Genomic DNA, 17,115 nt, shown 5'->3' with positions numbered 1-17,115 from the left:
TCTTCCCTTAAACGCAAAGGATGGTGACTCCACCACCTCCCTGGGCAGATGATTTCAGTTTTTGACCATTCTTTCTGTGAAAAACTTCCTCCTTAATTCTAGACTGTATCTCCCTTGGTGCAGCTTGAGACCGGATCATCCCGTCCAGCTCCTGGCTTTGCACAGAACAGCCCAAGGGTCACACCAAGTGCCTGAGAGCATTGTCCAAATGCTTCTTCAACTCTGTCAGGCTTGGTGCTGTGACCACTGCCCTGGGGAGCCTGCTCCAGTGCCCAACCACCCTCTGGGTGAAGAAACTTTTCCCCTGATATCCAACCTAAACATGCCCTGACTCAGCTTCATGCTGTTACCGTGAGCTGTCAAGCAACAGCTAGCAGTTTTATCTGTTAATAGCACATGTGTGAGCTTTGCTGTCATCTTGGGCTCATGTTACCTTCCCAAAGATACGGCAAAGCTATTGCATGATAAAAACCCTGATTTTTCCGTCCAATTTGAAATGAACCCAGTTTTGTAGGACATGAATACATCTAGCTGCTGTCGACTTCAACTGATGAGTGAATTTGGAAAGAAAATGTCTCTCTGAATGAGGGAATGGCATGGATCTTTGAGGGTAAGGCATACTGGAGTAAGGAAGGCATTACACAAAACACACTGCTGCAGAAGCATTATTATACTTCTTCCCCTTTCTCTTTTGATGTACTTTTAGAGAGCATTTCGGATGTTTTAGATATTTAAACTGCTCCTGTAAAAATCCGCACTGTTCCATGAGACAACCTTTATCACAGGAAAAATTCCTACCTGCCAGTGAGCTCCTTGCAAGTTTTTAGTGCCAGGACAGTGGTAGGAGCCATTCCTCCATAGCTTAGTTTCATCTCCTGCACTCTGCTTGTGCCATCTTGGAAGAGGACTCTCAGCCCACAGGTCACAATAGCAATGTCATCCTCACGACGGGAAGCCTGCTTGAAAGCTGAGAAGTATTCACCCTGAAAAACAGGAAAATATTTCCTTGTCCTCTACCTTGGCATGCTTTGGAGTGAAAATGTGGACAAGCTGTTTACCTATCTCTAAAGTGCATGAGCTATTCCAGGCAACAGTATCTGGTTGATTCATTGTGCAGGACAAAGCAGGACATGTTTGTTCAGGCAGCGCTGTTTATTTTCACATAATTCAGTGATTAATTTCTAATCTATCAGTTCAGTGGATGTTACCAAGCCTAGGACTGTGTGGGAAACAAGCTTTGACAGAGATCTGCTCGTGCCTGTCACATTTTTCCATATTTCAAGAGGAAGAACCAAGACAGATTGTTTGTGCATAAACAAAATTACAGTTTCTCAACAAGTTTTTCTTCCTCACAGGCTGCTAAGCTGGAAAGTCTGATCAGTAAAATCCATGTCCTAAACCTCTTCCCTTCAGAAGTCTTTGAAATCTCCAAGTGTTGAAATCAGTCATCACAAAAGTCTCTCAGTTCTAGAGTAGACCAGAATAATTCAGTATTAATAATTCAGTCTATTCAGTAGACCAGAATAATTAATAAAAGAAAATTTAATCTGTTATAGGAAACAGAATTCTCAGTTACCATCCAAGTCTCCACAGAGCAAGGAAATTTTTGTAAATGCAGCAGCAACTGCAGTGCCCAAAACTCAGCAGCTCCCTTATGAAGAGTGGCTGTAAATATGAGATTAACACTTTACCAGGATGCACCATGCAATGGTGACACCCTGGAGCCACAGCATGGTCAGTCCTCTCAGTACCTGCCTGTGCTGCAGGTGAGGACAAATTGCTGCTCAGGCACCCTGCGGGCTAAGAGAGGAATCAGATCCGATGCCTTTTCACTGCCCTTCTGCAGAGTTTTCTGACACATTTCTTCTCTCCAAGTGACTCCACACAGCACAGCAGTCTGCTTCATTAATTACCTCTAATCTGAAGTGGACAGCAATTCTGTCATTATCAGACAGAACAATTTCTCTCCTCTTGACAATGACAACAGTTTCACAAGAGGCCCCTTTTGTGCATCAAGCACTTGTTACTGGAGATAAAACTGAAGGGTGTGCTTCATTTGCTGAATCCAAATAATTACTCAGCAGCCAGCAGATAATAGCAGAGGAGCATCAATAGCATCCTTCCAGTGAGGACATTCTGCCACTCTGTTTGCTAAAACAATTAGCTTTCAAAGAGGAGAAACACCAGCCTCCTCTCTCACTGCATAATCAAGATATTTCCAATAGCAGGATTGCAACAAGAGGGCAATATTGCCTTCAGTCCTCACAGGACACCTTAATTTTCTTCATTCAGAGTCTTGGGGGAGGAAAGGCACTCATGACCTTTCCTCACTTGGAGTGTAGGTAAGTGAGCCATCACATCACATCACGTGTCTCCTGGGTCTCTTGGCAAGCAACAGAGCATGTTAATTCCTTCTGTTGTTTGGCCAGTCTTACCCTTGGTGTGACAAGTTACATGAATTCAAGGCATAACATCAGTTTCAAAGAAAGATAAACAAAAAAAAAACAAACAAAAAACCAACCAAACAAACAAACAACCCCCCCAAACTATCGAGCTATGTGCTGAAACAGCCCTGCTTTCATTCATGAGGAAACCACAATTACAGAAAACTTTGCCTGCTACATAGGGCTGAAGCCACTGCTCCTGCTTGTAAACATTTGTTTGTTTTGTGAAATTGCCATGACACTGCCATATGGATGGAGGAATACAGTGCTTTCCATTGGCAACCTCAACCATGTTCCTCATTTTGGCAAAAAGTGATGCTTTTATCACAAGACCAAAGAAGGATTGCCCAGAAATAGGTGAAAAAAACACCATAAATAAAATAATTTTGTTCCTTTAGTAGCTAAATAGAAAAAAATTGAGAGGATAGACAAGGTATTTACTTGTTCTGTCTCATAATACAATGGCACTTGAAGTAAATCAGTGCTTTCTATTTATAAAGACAATGCATCACCCTACTGCAAATCCTTGCATCTTATGACCAGGAGCCACAAGCCCTAAGAAGGCAAACACCTTCACAAGCATAAAATTACAGTCTGATGTGCTCAGCCCTAAAGGAAAAAGCAGAGTTTTACTTCTTAGACACTGAATCGGTTGTGGTTTATGCTGCTACAGCCTCATTGGAAGCCCACATAGCCAAAATGCCCTAATAGCCAGTCCTTGTGGTTTACATCTTGCAAGAATGCAGAAACTGAACTTCCCTTTTTATCCATACTGACTCTTCCCCCTTTCATTTCCCATATGAGCTCACAGAAATTAAGCAGGAATCTTTGGCACATTAACTTCACTCTGGATCAGAAGTTGCTAAAACCTTTTCTGTTCTGCTTTTCAAGCAGAACTACCTCTGGGAACAACATTTTGACACTTCTCATCATTACCAAACGCACTCAAAAAGCTTCAGATGATAAAGTGAAATTTCTCTTCCTTGTGCTAGAAAAACTCTTGAGCTTACAATACTTTATCACAGAGCCCTGCTCCCCTTGCTTGTGAAGAAAAGTGTGCTGCTGAATTTTCTCCAAATAATTCACTTGCTTCCTGGTCCACTTGGGACTACAAAAGCATTTGGGAGTGGGAAAAGGTGCCTGACTTTGAAAGCTACACTTAAATAACAGCATTTTAGCTCCACAGACAGTGAAGTTTTTTCTTACAAACTTACCTTTTTGCTGTAGGGTATTTCAACAGAGAGAAGTATTTCTTCAGGCTTAACTATTGTCTTTCTGTAGCCAGTGAAAAATTTCTCATCCATGGTCACTGTCCTTTTGCCCTCTGTAGAGCAAAGGGACAGCAGTGGTGAATAAACGAAAAATGGCAATATTATGTGTGGAAAAGTCTTCAAACCACACAAATCACTCTTGATATGATATCTGATTTCATTTTTCCACTCTCTTTCCAAATCAGGAAAATCTTTCTGAGATTTATTTTGGTATTTATAGACTCTATGACAGCTTCTGCCTACATATTGAATTTTCTTTGTACATAAACTGATAAAAACAGATCTCCTTCTTTATCTAATGAAAGCTTAGCCTCCAGGTGAGCCAGTTTCCAATACTAATTAAATACTCCTCTGTCTCCTTTCCATAGCCTGCATACAAACCCAGTCCACTGACTGGACAGTCCACTTACTTCAAGGATATATTTAAAAAAAATCCTAAGGAAAAAAAACCTTGAGATGCTTGGCTTTCTTCTTAGGAAAAAAATCCCCACGTTTCAGTCTTTATCTGAATAAGCCAGAAGGATTAAACTACGATAGTGACAGAAACTATTTAATGCCTATTGTTTTCCATTAGTACACATCTTTAACCAGCTCTTCACAAGGATGTGTCTGTAAGTATATACACAGTACCAGAGATTCCATCTGGCACAGAAGTTCAAAATTCTTTAGGAAGCCAACCTTAGGTCTAACTTTAGCTTCAAAAAGTGTGAAAACATAGAAGACTCAGACTAATAATGTTAATTTATACTTTCAAGTTCTGGCCTGACCTATCAACCCATGGCAGAGGGCTGCTGACTATCCCAGTCCCCTCAGTGCCACAGGGAAACGTAACTAACTTACCTTTTGATATCAAAGTCAGTTTGCTTCCACTTGCCATTAACACAGGATTTAAGTCAGAAATTGGGCTTGCTGTCATTATGTTCCCACCAATAGCCTAGAGTGAAAATAATGCATCACAATTATTAAAATTCTAAGCAATTTTTGGCCTTTAATTAATTGAGAAAACCTAAGCCCCACAAAATCAGATGCTGTCTCAGACAATATTAATATTTGCCTGAAACAGATTTAGAATAGTGTTTTGGTAATGCATCAAGACTACCTTGATGCATTAAACCTCATATGAATTTTGGCATGGTTGTGCAATCATTGCACCTGCTATTAAGGGAGGATCCGTGAAATTAAAAGGGTATTTTCAGCACCCAAGGGGTTTGGCTGCAAAACAAATGCACGGCACAGTGTCTTGTGGAACAAAAGTTCTTGCTTGGTAGGTTGGTTTAGCTGCTTGCTTGATATTTTTTTCTTAGAGGACATGGAGTTTGAGCACACCTTCCCTTTAAAACTAGAGGAAAATTTGCCAGCTCTGACACATTAACTCTATAACTGCCCTAGTTGTCATGGCTATATATATACACACACCTGCTTCTTTGAAGCTTGTCCAGCACTCTAAATACCTTTTTTGGTTCAATTAGTCAAATCTCATTACAGTTCCCCCACTTGGTGATAACAGCAATGGAAGAGCTGGAGAACTGCCATGTTTCCATGTGTGACACCAGTGCAGCAGACACCAGCTGAGACCCCAGCACTCCCTGGGGTTGATTTTTGTGTGCTGGTTTCTTTCCCAAGGTTTGCAAACGCTCTCCTGTGAGATGCACAGGGCACACCAACGCTGCTTGAGGCAGGGAAGCTCCTCAGACTGAGCTTCCAGCTCCAGCCCCTGGTGCTCCTGAGTCACTTACAGCAACATTCCTGATCTGAGGCCCTGCAAACCAGCGCAGCTGCTCCAGGACAGCCTGGAAAATCTCTGTTTTGTAGGGAGGAAGGTCTGCCACTGCCTTCCTCATCACCTCCTCTACTGACTTCAGGGTACAGGCAGCGCCGATGGTGATCCCTGTAAACAAACAAAGGAAAAGAAACATTGTTTTCCAAAACTTTGAGGTACACAAGGAGTTACTGTGTCTGCAAAGCTCAGATGCCACTGAGTTCAATTAGACCTTCAGCTACACCAGGCTATTTAGAATGCATTGCATGTAAACATCACATCCTCAGAATAAAATTCACCTTTAAACCACAGCTTGTGCTGGTGCTGTCTCCCACATGACAGTAACACCTTTTGCATCAGTGTATTATTAACAATATTGGCCTCCTTTAGGTATTAGTCTGTCCTTTGAGAGGTGAACTCCAAGCCTTTCCAGTTTCCACATTTTAAATATCCTACCAGACATGGGGCCACATGCACTAAATTGTCCTAGATACTTCTATTTGCAAGGTTGACCCATTTCCATCACAAAGCTAAAGGCAATGGATTTATAGAATTGTCAAGGTTGGAAAAGACCTCCAGAGATCACTGAGTCCAGCCTCTGCCTGAGTACCACCACATCAGCTAAACCACAGCACCAAAAGTCACATCCAGTCATTTCTTGAACACTTCTAGGCATGGTGACTCCACTACCTCCATGGGCAGCCCAGCTAGACCATGCTTTCAAGTGAAGAAATTCTTCCTGATGCCAATCTGAATATCTCCTGGCAGAGTCTGAGTCTTGTCCTGTCACCTGTTACCTGGGAGAAGAGCCTGACCCCCACCTTGCTACACCCTCCTTTCAGGGAGTTCTAGAAAGTGATAAGGTCACTCCTGAACCTCCTTTTCTCTGGGCTAAACATGCCCAGCTCACTTTTTTACACATCACTCACTTGATTTCCAGTGGGAAAATGGGAAAGGTATAACATATACAGAAAACAATCTTCAATCTGGGGATTTTCCTTCACACCCTCTTTATCCTTCCATGGAGTCCCCACTCACCTCACAGGTGTTCTGCCTCTTTTTTGCTCACCTGTTTCAGTGTGCTGAACAGCATTCATTTCAGGGATCCACGCTGGTGCTATTATCACTGGATACAGGAAGTTCTTTAACCTCATCTCAATACCTTAAGGAAAAGACACTGTTTGGTACCTGTGACATGGCTACTGCTGCACATAGTCCTTCAAGAAAGGAAAATTAATACAATAAGCCCTACAACATTTAGAAATTATTTCATGAACGAGTTGCTCCAGACAACAGAATTACTAAATATGTCTGAACTCTCCTCCTCATCACTTATGTTTTCAAAAGTCTCTATTTGGTGTGAGAAGGCAGTAAGATTTCAAGTCTTGAGAATTGTCTCACTGAAAAGTCCTTCAAAATGAAGCTTTCACAACTGAATTAATTTGATTATGGGGACATTTCATGCTGTGTCACTTCCCTCTCCTCAAAATTCCACAAAATAGCACAAAGGCTCAGAGATCTGGAATAGCATTTTTTACACCTGCCACAGCAAAGAATGGAGAAAAACATTCACTGTGAGATTTTCTTCTCAGGTAGATTAAATCTGCTTCTACACACAACCTGAAAATAAATAGCTTTTTAAAAGCAATGACATGAAAGAGGTTTCCATTTGCACTGTTCTCACAAAATACTTAATGGAAGGTTTTCCAACTGTTCATGATAAGCATCAGCTCTTTCTCTTACCCACTTCTGTGTTCCCCACAACAAGTTTGGCATCGGGGTACTGGGATTTGAGAGCCACCAGTTCATTGAGAGTCGTGGGCTGGATCCACATCACACGCTCGCCCTTGAAACACATCTGCTTCTGCTGTTTGTTACTCTGGGTCTGCAGAAGGGAATTCAGACAGAGCTCAGCCCCTACATCCAGCCAAGAATCCCTGCTCACATGCTGCCCATGCCTGCGCCACACCGGGCTCCATCTCAGCCAAGTTACTGACAGGGGACTGGGATAGCCACACTGTGGTTGGCAGTTTGCCATTCCCCATCCTTCTGCTGGATGTGATGGAAGTCTTTCTCATCCTGACAAAAGTTCTCCCCTTCCTGGTACTGCCAGGTGCATCCTGCTGCCGCACCTCCCTAGCAAGATCTGTGCCAGCAAGCTCCATCTGACCAAGGCTTTGGCACATACCTGTGGCTCCAGTTGCTTCAATGGGTTTTCCAGTCTCATCTCAATCCAAAAATGCCAGTTTTTAGCACAGATGAACTGCAATTTACCTGCTAGGCCAGGTTCTGATTCCCCTTTTAACTACTTCACCCAGTGACTAAAATAAACATGAAATCAACCCTTGGGCAGGAGAACATCTTGGAGAAGAAACAGGGGAGCCCTATCTCAAGCTGAATCTATCTCATGCTATGGTCTAAGAGAACCCACTCATGCTGTAGTTCATAACACATTTAAGCTGGGTACAGCAGCAGAATTAATAACTGAATTTCAGTTGTTAAATGTGAAGGAAGCTGTAAATGCATCATGTGCTGGATTGGATTCCTGGCTGGGACACATTGCTTAGGGGGAGGATCCTTGAAAAAGACAGGAATGAAACTTGGAGAGGAACTCCTCTCACCTAACTTTTAATGTCATTGTGAGCCAACCAACTTTTACTCCTGCTGTGGTGAGGGGAGTTTTTTGAAAAGACAACTATTTGAGATGTGTATTCGCTACACCTCGTAATTCTGTAGCGGTTTTGCTTTGTCAATTTGAGATTTTATGGTTAATGTATTAATGTGTGATAGGTTTAGCCTTGGTTAATTATTAGTGTACTCATTTTTTGTTGTGAGGTAGGATTAGGAGAAAGGTAAAATAGGTTTGAAACACTAAAAGGGTATAAATGAAAGTTTATTAATAGTAACTAAAAGAAAGAGTAATAGGAATTAGAATAAAATATCTTTAGGACACTGCTCTTCCCCCCACAATCTTTTCTGTCCCAATGACAACGCAAAGAAACAAAACCTAAAATTTCAGTCAGTTTACTACTTCTAAAATGGTCTTTTTTTGTTAATGTTATGGAGACTTCTCTACAAGAAAAGTGGTTCTCTCTATGAATAGCAACTGTCTGGAGAAATCTGCAATTGTGAAATTCCTCTCATTTTCTACAAGTTTTTCTCACAGTTGCGTTTATGGGCCATGCCAACTTATGGGGTACTGTTTTGAAGATGAGTTGTTTAAAGGCAAAAGTTCTCATTATTTACTTCTGAAGTTTTCTTCTTAAGGGCACAAGATCTTTATTACTTTTTTGTCTTTCTCTGTTTGAACTTTTCATAGTATTACAGTTACTTTAACATTTGCTTACTTTAGTATGAAGGCCTTTGCTCGATATCTACAATTTGAATACTTTGATCTCTATACCTTCGTATGTTTTAGGGAAAGAGAGTCTTTTTCCATATCTTTAAAAGAGGATTTCACCCTAAAACCAAAGGTATCTCTTCGTTTCTTCTATCCAGGATTGCTTCTTCATTGACTTTCGTGTCTTCATGTTGTTGGTTGGACTCCATGACCTTTAATGTCTCTTCCAACCTGGTCATTCTGTGAATTCCTTTACATTGTCTGCATTTTTGTTCCTTCTCTCACTCAGGGGAGGACTGAAGCATTGAAAGAGTTAACATTTTGTTTGGAGTTAAGAGTTAATAGTTTGTAGATTATTACCTGACCCAGACCAGGCTTGGTAGTTTGTGGTGGGAACTGCGGCCAGGGGGGCTGATGGGCTCTCCTCTGCCCCGCCCATGGTTATGGGTGAATATTTAATGGTGGTGGGATCTTGGCCAAGCCAGCCTGGCCCAGGGAATCTCTTAGGGCTGGCAGGTCCAGCTTGGCCCTTCTCAGTAGCCATAAGATGTCAGAAATGGCAGCCAGGCCCAACATCAGCCCTGCGGCCTCTCTTGCCCTACCCAAAAACCAACAGGGGGAAGATACCCTGGGAAAAGGGTCCAGGCCCACAGCAAAAACCACCCAACCCTTGTTACCTCTATCAGCCAGAAAAGAAAGGAAAAAAATCCTGAGTTTCTTTCATCTTTAACATGTGTTTTTTACAAATACACACAAACTTTCCAGTAGCTAAAAACTTTGCATCACTTCCATGAATGCCTCTCATACAAAACCACCACAAGTTGCTACTTCTCTTCCTACACTGTAAAGGGAACACAGGGAGACAAGCTCAGATATATCTGTATTTGAGGCAGAAGTTAACATCTGACCTAGTCCATTGACATTTGGATTTTAGCTACTGTTCCACCCCCAGACAGGCAGTGACAGGGAAGGAAGGCAACCCAAGAGCAGAGAGACATATGGTGAGAACCAGAAAGAAAGCCAGACTGCTGAAGCAGGTACCTGGCCTGCAAATTTCTTCTAAGCCACCCTGGCTCAAACACCTTGTGTTTTATAAAACAAGGAAGGATTCATGCCCATGCATTTTCATTCATTAGCAGCCATTTTTGCTCTGTCATTTCCTCAGGACAGAGTCACTCAAACCTTGTGCAGAACAACTAAGCCAACAAATCACTGCTATTTCTTTCTGAATGAACTTACCATTAACTCTGGTGGGAAGATTGGCTCCTGGGTGGGATCCAGTGGCTGGAACTCAGAAGAATTGAACAGGCTGGAGGAGGTCATTGTCTGTGACAGAGAAAATGCAAATGGCTAATGACTGAGGAGAAAGCTCTCCATATATAACCACAACTCATTCCTCTTTCAACTCAAATCCCTGTTACTATTTTATTAAGCAAAATACAGCAAACACAGCAAAATTATGCCACCTGATTCAGCATTTAAGGTCCTCCAGTCATATTTTTCTGATTCCCCTGCATGTCTTGTCAGAACGCTCAACCCTGAACACACTAATACATTTCAGTCAATCAGAAGTGACATCTCTTTCACATTGGAATGTTATATCATGTCAAATTGTCAAATACACCTTTTCTGAGGTAGGCTCTTCTGACCATAAAATATAAATTAGTATAAATTGCTTTGCCTAGATACTGGTAAAATAAAAGCATCAGGCTTGGGCATGCAATGAGCCAGATCTAAGACTTTAAAACATCAGAAATAAAGGAAAAAGTACTACAAGTACTAGTTGAGAGGCACCTTACCACACTGTCCTCTTTTCCATTCATGCAGCAGCCTGGACCATTGGCCTTGCCTCCACAGCAGCCCCCATTCTGAAGGGGAAAAAAGCACACTACAGCTGTTCTAAACATAGTCAGAATGTTGTGACTTGTACAGAATATAGTCCTCTTTTATCAATCCCCAGATTTCAGAAATCTGCAATCACATTTTTCATTAATCAACTGCTTGAAAGAAAGGACTCCAAGCAGTCTTAATTGTTGGACTATTCCATGCAACACTGGATGCTTCCTAAAACCAATCCACAGAAATTCCTTGGAAATTTCTGGTAATGAATTTCATTGTATTCTCTGCTTCCTAAGTTTATTATAGTCACACTACCTTAAGTACCAATTTCTTCTTTCCATTCCTTCATTTGTTTTGTACCTAGACTGATACATTCAATGTGATTAACTTTTTTCCCCTCCAGATATTCCAAAAGATTTCAATTGCACAGTTTTGGAACAGAGAGGAAATTGCTTCATTCATCACTGGATGGCAAAGTTTGGGAAAGATCAGAGTGGGGAATTTAGACCTGTTTTCACAGAAAATGTATCACTTCAGTGCACCAGAAGCTGCTAAGTTGTCACCATGCTATTTGACAGAAGGGTTGCTCCTTGCAGACTCAGAAGAAACATTTTAAAACCCACATCATGATGGCCATTGGGACATATATTCCCAGCATTTTCCAAGAGATAGACAACAAAAACTCAGAACTTCTGAGTATCTGCACCACAGCAGAGCCAGAGAGGTGTTGACACATCAGCGTTCCAATGCGATATTGAAAATTGAGGTTATGGGTCTTAACATCCAGCTTACCATGGTATTTTCCTTCCCACTACGACAGCATCCAGTGCCATTGGCAACTTTGCCACAGCAATTCATGTCCTGTGGGAACAAAAACTGTTCTGAGAAAAAAACGTGCAGATTTCAAGGAAATTAAGTAGGTTTGATCTCCTTTTGAGAGAAATATCCAAAGCAGAGGGAAGGTACCAACCACATAGGTGTTTCTCTTGCCAATGGAAGGCAATATCCTGCAGTGTGTCATGCATGCCTACTGTGCTGATAAACCTCTTGTTCTGGTTTGGAACTACCCTGAGAAAATTCGTGGAAAAGCTTCATACTTCACCCAAACCAGCAGAAGAATTCTGGGCAAGAGCTATAAAATAGTGATTTCAACTTCTTTCCAGAGCTTTTCCTGCTCAAAAATGCAAATTTCTCCACAGCATGTCCCTACCAGTGCACCATACCTTCACAGGCTGTCCACACCAGGAGCAGCTGCCAGCTGTATTATGCAGAGAGGATGAATTTTTCTGAGACTTACAGAAAAGAATTACAGAGTCTGATTTCTTGTAATTCAGAAAGATTCCATCAGATGGATGTTATTTAGGTGTCCCCAGGAAGTGGAGAGAGTAAAGTGTTTACTCTATCTGAATTATTAACACATGAATCACATAAACAAAGGTCAAGAGTTGGAGCTGGGTTGTTGGAGCATATTTATTTCCTTCCTCCCTATTTCAGTTCATGGCATGTTTCAGTAACAGAGAGAAAAACAGCAAGCTTTCCAGGTTTCTTTAACACATCATCTAAAGCCACTTACTTTAGCAAATGTCCTGTATCCTTCCAGAATGGGTCTGTAGCCTGTACACCGACACAAGTTCCCTGCATTGTCAGAGCAAAAGGATAAGAATTTAGTGTCATCTGGCTAAAAATTTATATTCTTTTAAAACATTCTATTGTTTCCCATAATAGCTTGTCAAATCTTGATACAGCTAACGAAAAAAATGGGAGGAGGAAAATTTCATTAGGAGCCTTGCAACAACCCTACCATTCCTTTTTGTTGAAGTTTAAACTGAAATTCATTTAGAACAAATTCAATCTGTCTTATTCAGTATTCATTTATCTCAATTGTGTGAGTCTTATCAGTATACCAACTAGTCTGTCTCCTGAATTACACAGAGATTGCTTTCTCCTGCATCATCATTCCTCTCAGATCACTGCTGGAAGCACAGTGATGACTCTAACCTCAGCAATAACAGCAGCCTCTCACAGGATTTACACAGTTGGGTTCTGCCCCACTCCATCATTGCATGTTGCTGTCTTGGTCCTTGACTTGAGGACAAGTTCTCTGTCACTTCTGCAGGCTGTTGTGACAGCAATGAATAAACAAGGACACTTTCATGCCCCTCAAGGACAGGCCACCTTTTAGGCTCCTAATCCCAGACTGAGGCCACTTGGTCCTGCTTATGAACTATGACATTCATTTCATAGCACCTGGCTGGTCTCCAAGTGAAAAAGCTACTTCTTAGCCTCACAGCCACCAGCTCTTTTTAACAAAATACATGAAATAATGGTGCGCCTCCATCCCACTGAGTGAAGCAGATGTAAATAAAGCAGAACAGGTTGCACCCCTGCAGGGCTGTGAATATTACCTTGGAAAGCATCTTCGATGTCCTCCATGTGGGGCTCGGGGTTGTTCCGAAGCAATGTGTACATGGACATGACAATGCCTGGAGTGCAAAAGCCACACTGGGACCCATGACTCTTGGCTATTCTCTCCTGAGATCAAGTAAAAACCACAATTAGCCCATAATATCAAGGTGAGTTCATTGTTGTGCTTGTTTCTATCACACTAGTGTTAAAAGCAAAACCCAGTATCACAGAGGAGTTAAGATTATCATCAGATGTTCTCTGGTCAATTAATCTATGGGACAGCCTTCAAAGAGGAGAGCAGCTTGAAAAGTTTGCACCTAGGCCTTTATTGTATTTGTGGGGTGCCCTGGGGCAGGAAGGAATGGTGAATTTGACTCCATGTTCTTAGAAGGCTAATTTATTATTTTATGATACTGTATTATATTAAAGAATGCTATACTATACTAAAGAATACAGAAAGGGTACTTACAGAAGGGTAAAAAGATAATAATGAAAACTTGTGACTCTCTCCAGAGTCTTGACACAGCTTGGCTGTGATTGGCCAGTGAGTGAAAATACATCAAAAACTAATGAAACAATCACCAGTTGGATAACCAATCTCCAAAGACATTTCAAAGCAGCAAAACACAGGAGAAGGAAATGAGTTAAGAATTGTTTTCCTTTTTCTGTGAGGCTTCTCAGCTTCCCATGAGAAGAATCCTGGGCAAAGGGATTTTTCCAGAAAATATGACTGCCACAGGCTTTGAACTCAAAATGTGACTGAGGGCCACTAGAAGATTCCAAGGAGATCAGGAATTCTTCATATTTACCATGCTAGTAAGCTTTGGGTTACCTGCCTAGACCTGATTTTGAAATTTCAAAACTTAGCTGTCAGAATCTTCAGGTGGGAGGAGAGAAGAGAAGACAAAGACCAGACTGGCTGCCATCGATTCACGCACACTGAACTTATTTTTCACTTTGTTGTTCACTCCCTCAGATGCTGGCACAAGTCCTACCCCCTGTGCAAGCTGACATGAATCACAGCTTACCTTAAAGCAGCAGGTCTGACAAAGAGAGGCAAGGCTGCACTGTAACACCTTGCTACAAGAGCAAGGATGCGCATTCCTGTCACTCCTTCTCACCAAGAATATTTTGAGACTCCAGAAACATCACCGAACCAAAACTTACTTCACTACTGCAGGGAAGGTTCCTAACTATGCAAGATCAGAAACCAAAGTCATTTGTGGAAGGCCATAAGAGAGCCCAAACTTATCTCATATTTCCTAGCTCCAGGTCATTAGATTGGCTTTCCTCACAACATCAATCGTCCCAGACCAGGATGTGGAGCAAATACAGCCATGCAAATGCAGCCCAAGGACAAAAGCACTGGCAATTCAGCCAGGATAGATGAGTTAACCTGTTGAGGCAGAACAGAACCCTAGAATTGTCTCAGGAGTTTGGTTCTGTCACTCAGCCATTCCTGCAAGTATGGATTGCTCATGTGGAGAGTCAGCCCCATGGCTTTAGTGGAGGTCCCAGTGTCCTGGAACAGGTTTAAGTAGCACAAGAAGATATGCATAGAAGGTTTTTAAGTTCCCAGTATTAATAGCTTACCTGGGCTGGGTGCAGCCTGGATTTGGTATTTCCTATGCCTTCAACAGTAGTTACAGCCACATGATGCAGGGCACAGACAGGGAAGAGACAAGCATTGGCAGTATGGTGGCTAAAACACTACATTAAGGTCATTTCATTTGACAGCGCTGCCCAGCAAAGGAAAAATGGAACAGGAGTAGTGAGGAGTACTCCGAAGCTACAGCAGTGAACACAACAGGAGCATTTAAGTAGATGTGATACAACAATTAATTACAAATCAAGTCCTACAGCAGCACCCAGTAATCCAAAATTCTAATAAATTTCTCTTCCAGTTTGATCCAGGTATACACCATAGGATTTCACCTAGATACAGCAACTTCAAACATCCTTGTTGCACATAACCCACATAAGTAATTTACAGGGGCAGACTTCAAATACCAAGATGTTGTGCAGCTGGACACTTGCAAAGTTACATAAGAGACTGGAGTTTTGTTGGGTTTTTCTTTCTTTTAGCTAGAAAGCTGTTTCTAGATGGCACACATGGGGAAAAAGTCTAGACTGAGGGTAAAAGAGATTAATGTTGCCAAAATTCATATAAGAACTAGCTATTTTATCTCATTTCTATCAAGACAGAATAATGACCCTAAAGATAATCTAGTTCATGGTCATGCTATTAAGCAGAACCACCCAGACGATCCAAGTTACAGTACCTCCAAGCCTTATTCCACATATCTTAAAGATTTCAGTGCTTTCTATTCCCCACAGTAAAACTAAACTGAGGCCTGTCTCTGTCTCATCCTCTCTTTGAATTTCCCTTTGTTTTTATTCCATTGTTTCCCCTTTCAATTAATTAAAGTGAGAAGAGGAGGAAATTTTGTCTCAGGAAATAATTATGAAAGTTGCAGTACAAGTAGAGAAAAAAGTTAATATCTGCTGGCATACAGAAATGAGATTGTCATAATAAAATAACAATAAAGATTTTATCACAATAATCATTATATGGTTTGCTGCAGGACAAAGTTAACATTAGAGTCAGTGCAGATATTGCTGGGCACAAAGAGATATTTCCTTATAAACACCGTGCAATGATTAAAAAAAAATACTTTCTTATCTCAGCCTTCTGAGCTTATGTTCTGAAAGTGAAAAATGATGTTTTGGCAGAAACATTCATTATATAACTTTTTTTTTTTTAAGTAGTACCATATCTGGTATGTCAGGAACCTGGATCTGTCCCCATTTTATTTCTCTGTTGCAGAGTTCAGATTGCAAAGGATACAGGATTTTCTTCCGGAAGGGATCATATTTGGATATCATAACAGTGCAAGCACCACATCCACCTTCTCCACAGCCTAGTTTGGTTCCACACAGGCCCACTGAGAGAACAGGAATTAGGGAAAACACAAAAAGAGTTGGCACAAACTTGCTCAAGTCATCAATCAAGGCTGAGGAACAAGTTCCTGCTGGAAGCAAATCACTCATTTCTTCTGCTAAATAATTTAACATAAGCAAAGTTTCAAAAGCTGGCATGTGACTATTGAGATCAACACCCAAACCCCCCATAAGGCCACAGCCCACACTCCAACACACTCTCAGAAACAAACAGAAAAAAAATATCCTCAACTGCAACAGTTCCCACTTTCCATGAGTCAGAAAAGGAAATGACACAAGGGAGATAAAGCAGTGGTAATTGCTGAGCAGGAGCTGTTCAGGCACGCAGCCACATGCATGAGCCACACAGTGACATCCTCCTTTAGCACCTCTCAGCCTCTCAGTGGTGGGGCCAGACTTCTCCCTGCACCTGGTGACTCCTACCACCCAGAAGGCTGCCAGGAAGGGCAGCCACTCAGGGCTACAAGTTACACAGTTTAGCACTGGCTGGGAGCTGCATTTGAACTGCTCACAAACTATCTGCATCTCCAAAGTCATGGTCTGGCCACCCCATTTCTGATGGCTTGCCAATTGATAGGGACAAAACCAGCCACGCACACTCCCCCAGGAGCCTGGGTCCCATGGCATCGTAGGAAGGAGACACTGAGAGCCAGAACTCACGGAGATGCACAGAACCCCTGCCCAGACACCTGGGAGCTCATTAGAAGGTAATTAGACACTTATTGCAAAGAGAATTGGCCAATGTTGAGAGACTTCTGGTGGGGTAAAAATCAGCTATTTCTTTGGCAATGGACGCTGAGTTGAGATCATCAGTGCCTTTCCCTGTATCACAGACCCTTTGGAAAAAGCAACAGACACTGTGATGGAGGGAACTCAATCTTGACTTCACTGCAAACAGTGTGGCACTGACTGTTTCTAGAGAATCATAGAATCATTTAGGTTGGAAAAGATCTTTACGATCATGAAGCCCAACCATAAACATAATGCTGCCAAGTCCACCGCAAAATCATGTCTTTGATGCAAACCTAAGGCTGCCGAATCCACAATTAAACCATGTCCTTAAAACCACCATTGCTTTGCACAGAACCACGTGCC

The 17,115-nt window shown here is 41.8% G+C and overlaps 1 protein-coding gene across 1 annotated transcript in view; it reads right to left on the bottom strand.

Moving 5' to 3' along the window:
* XDH (xanthine dehydrogenase) overlaps positions 1-17,115 on the bottom strand; it is a 48,355-nt gene that overhangs the window by 22,930 nt on the left and 8,310 nt on the right. The window contains exons 3-15 of the mRNA XM_063152610.1: positions 15,908-16,004; positions 14,653-14,761; positions 13,059-13,185; positions 12,227-12,288; positions 11,446-11,514; positions 10,614-10,682; positions 10,054-10,140; positions 7,218-7,359; positions 6,544-6,636; positions 5,452-5,603; positions 4,556-4,649; positions 3,659-3,768; positions 799-983 (exon numbers count right to left, since the gene is read on the bottom strand). Of these exons, the coding sequence (XP_063008680.1) occupies positions 799-983; positions 3,659-3,768; positions 4,556-4,649; positions 5,452-5,603; positions 6,544-6,636; positions 7,218-7,359; positions 10,054-10,140; positions 10,614-10,682; positions 11,446-11,514; positions 12,227-12,288; positions 13,059-13,185; positions 14,653-14,761; positions 15,908-16,004 (1,396 nt within the window). The remainder of the gene's footprint in view (positions 1-798; positions 984-3,658; positions 3,769-4,555; positions 4,650-5,451; positions 5,604-6,543; positions 6,637-7,217; positions 7,360-10,053; positions 10,141-10,613; positions 10,683-11,445; positions 11,515-12,226; positions 12,289-13,058; positions 13,186-14,652; positions 14,762-15,907; positions 16,005-17,115) is intronic.

Source organism: Melospiza melodia, chromosome 3 (genome assembly GCF_035770615.1).
Source record: "Melospiza melodia melodia isolate bMelMel2 chromosome 3, bMelMel2.pri, whole genome shotgun sequence".
Lineage (NCBI taxonomy): Eukaryota > Metazoa > Chordata > Aves > Passeriformes > Passerellidae > Melospiza > Melospiza melodia.
The sequence above is the reverse complement of the archived record's forward strand: the minus strand, read 5'-3'. Positions and strand labels throughout refer to the sequence as shown.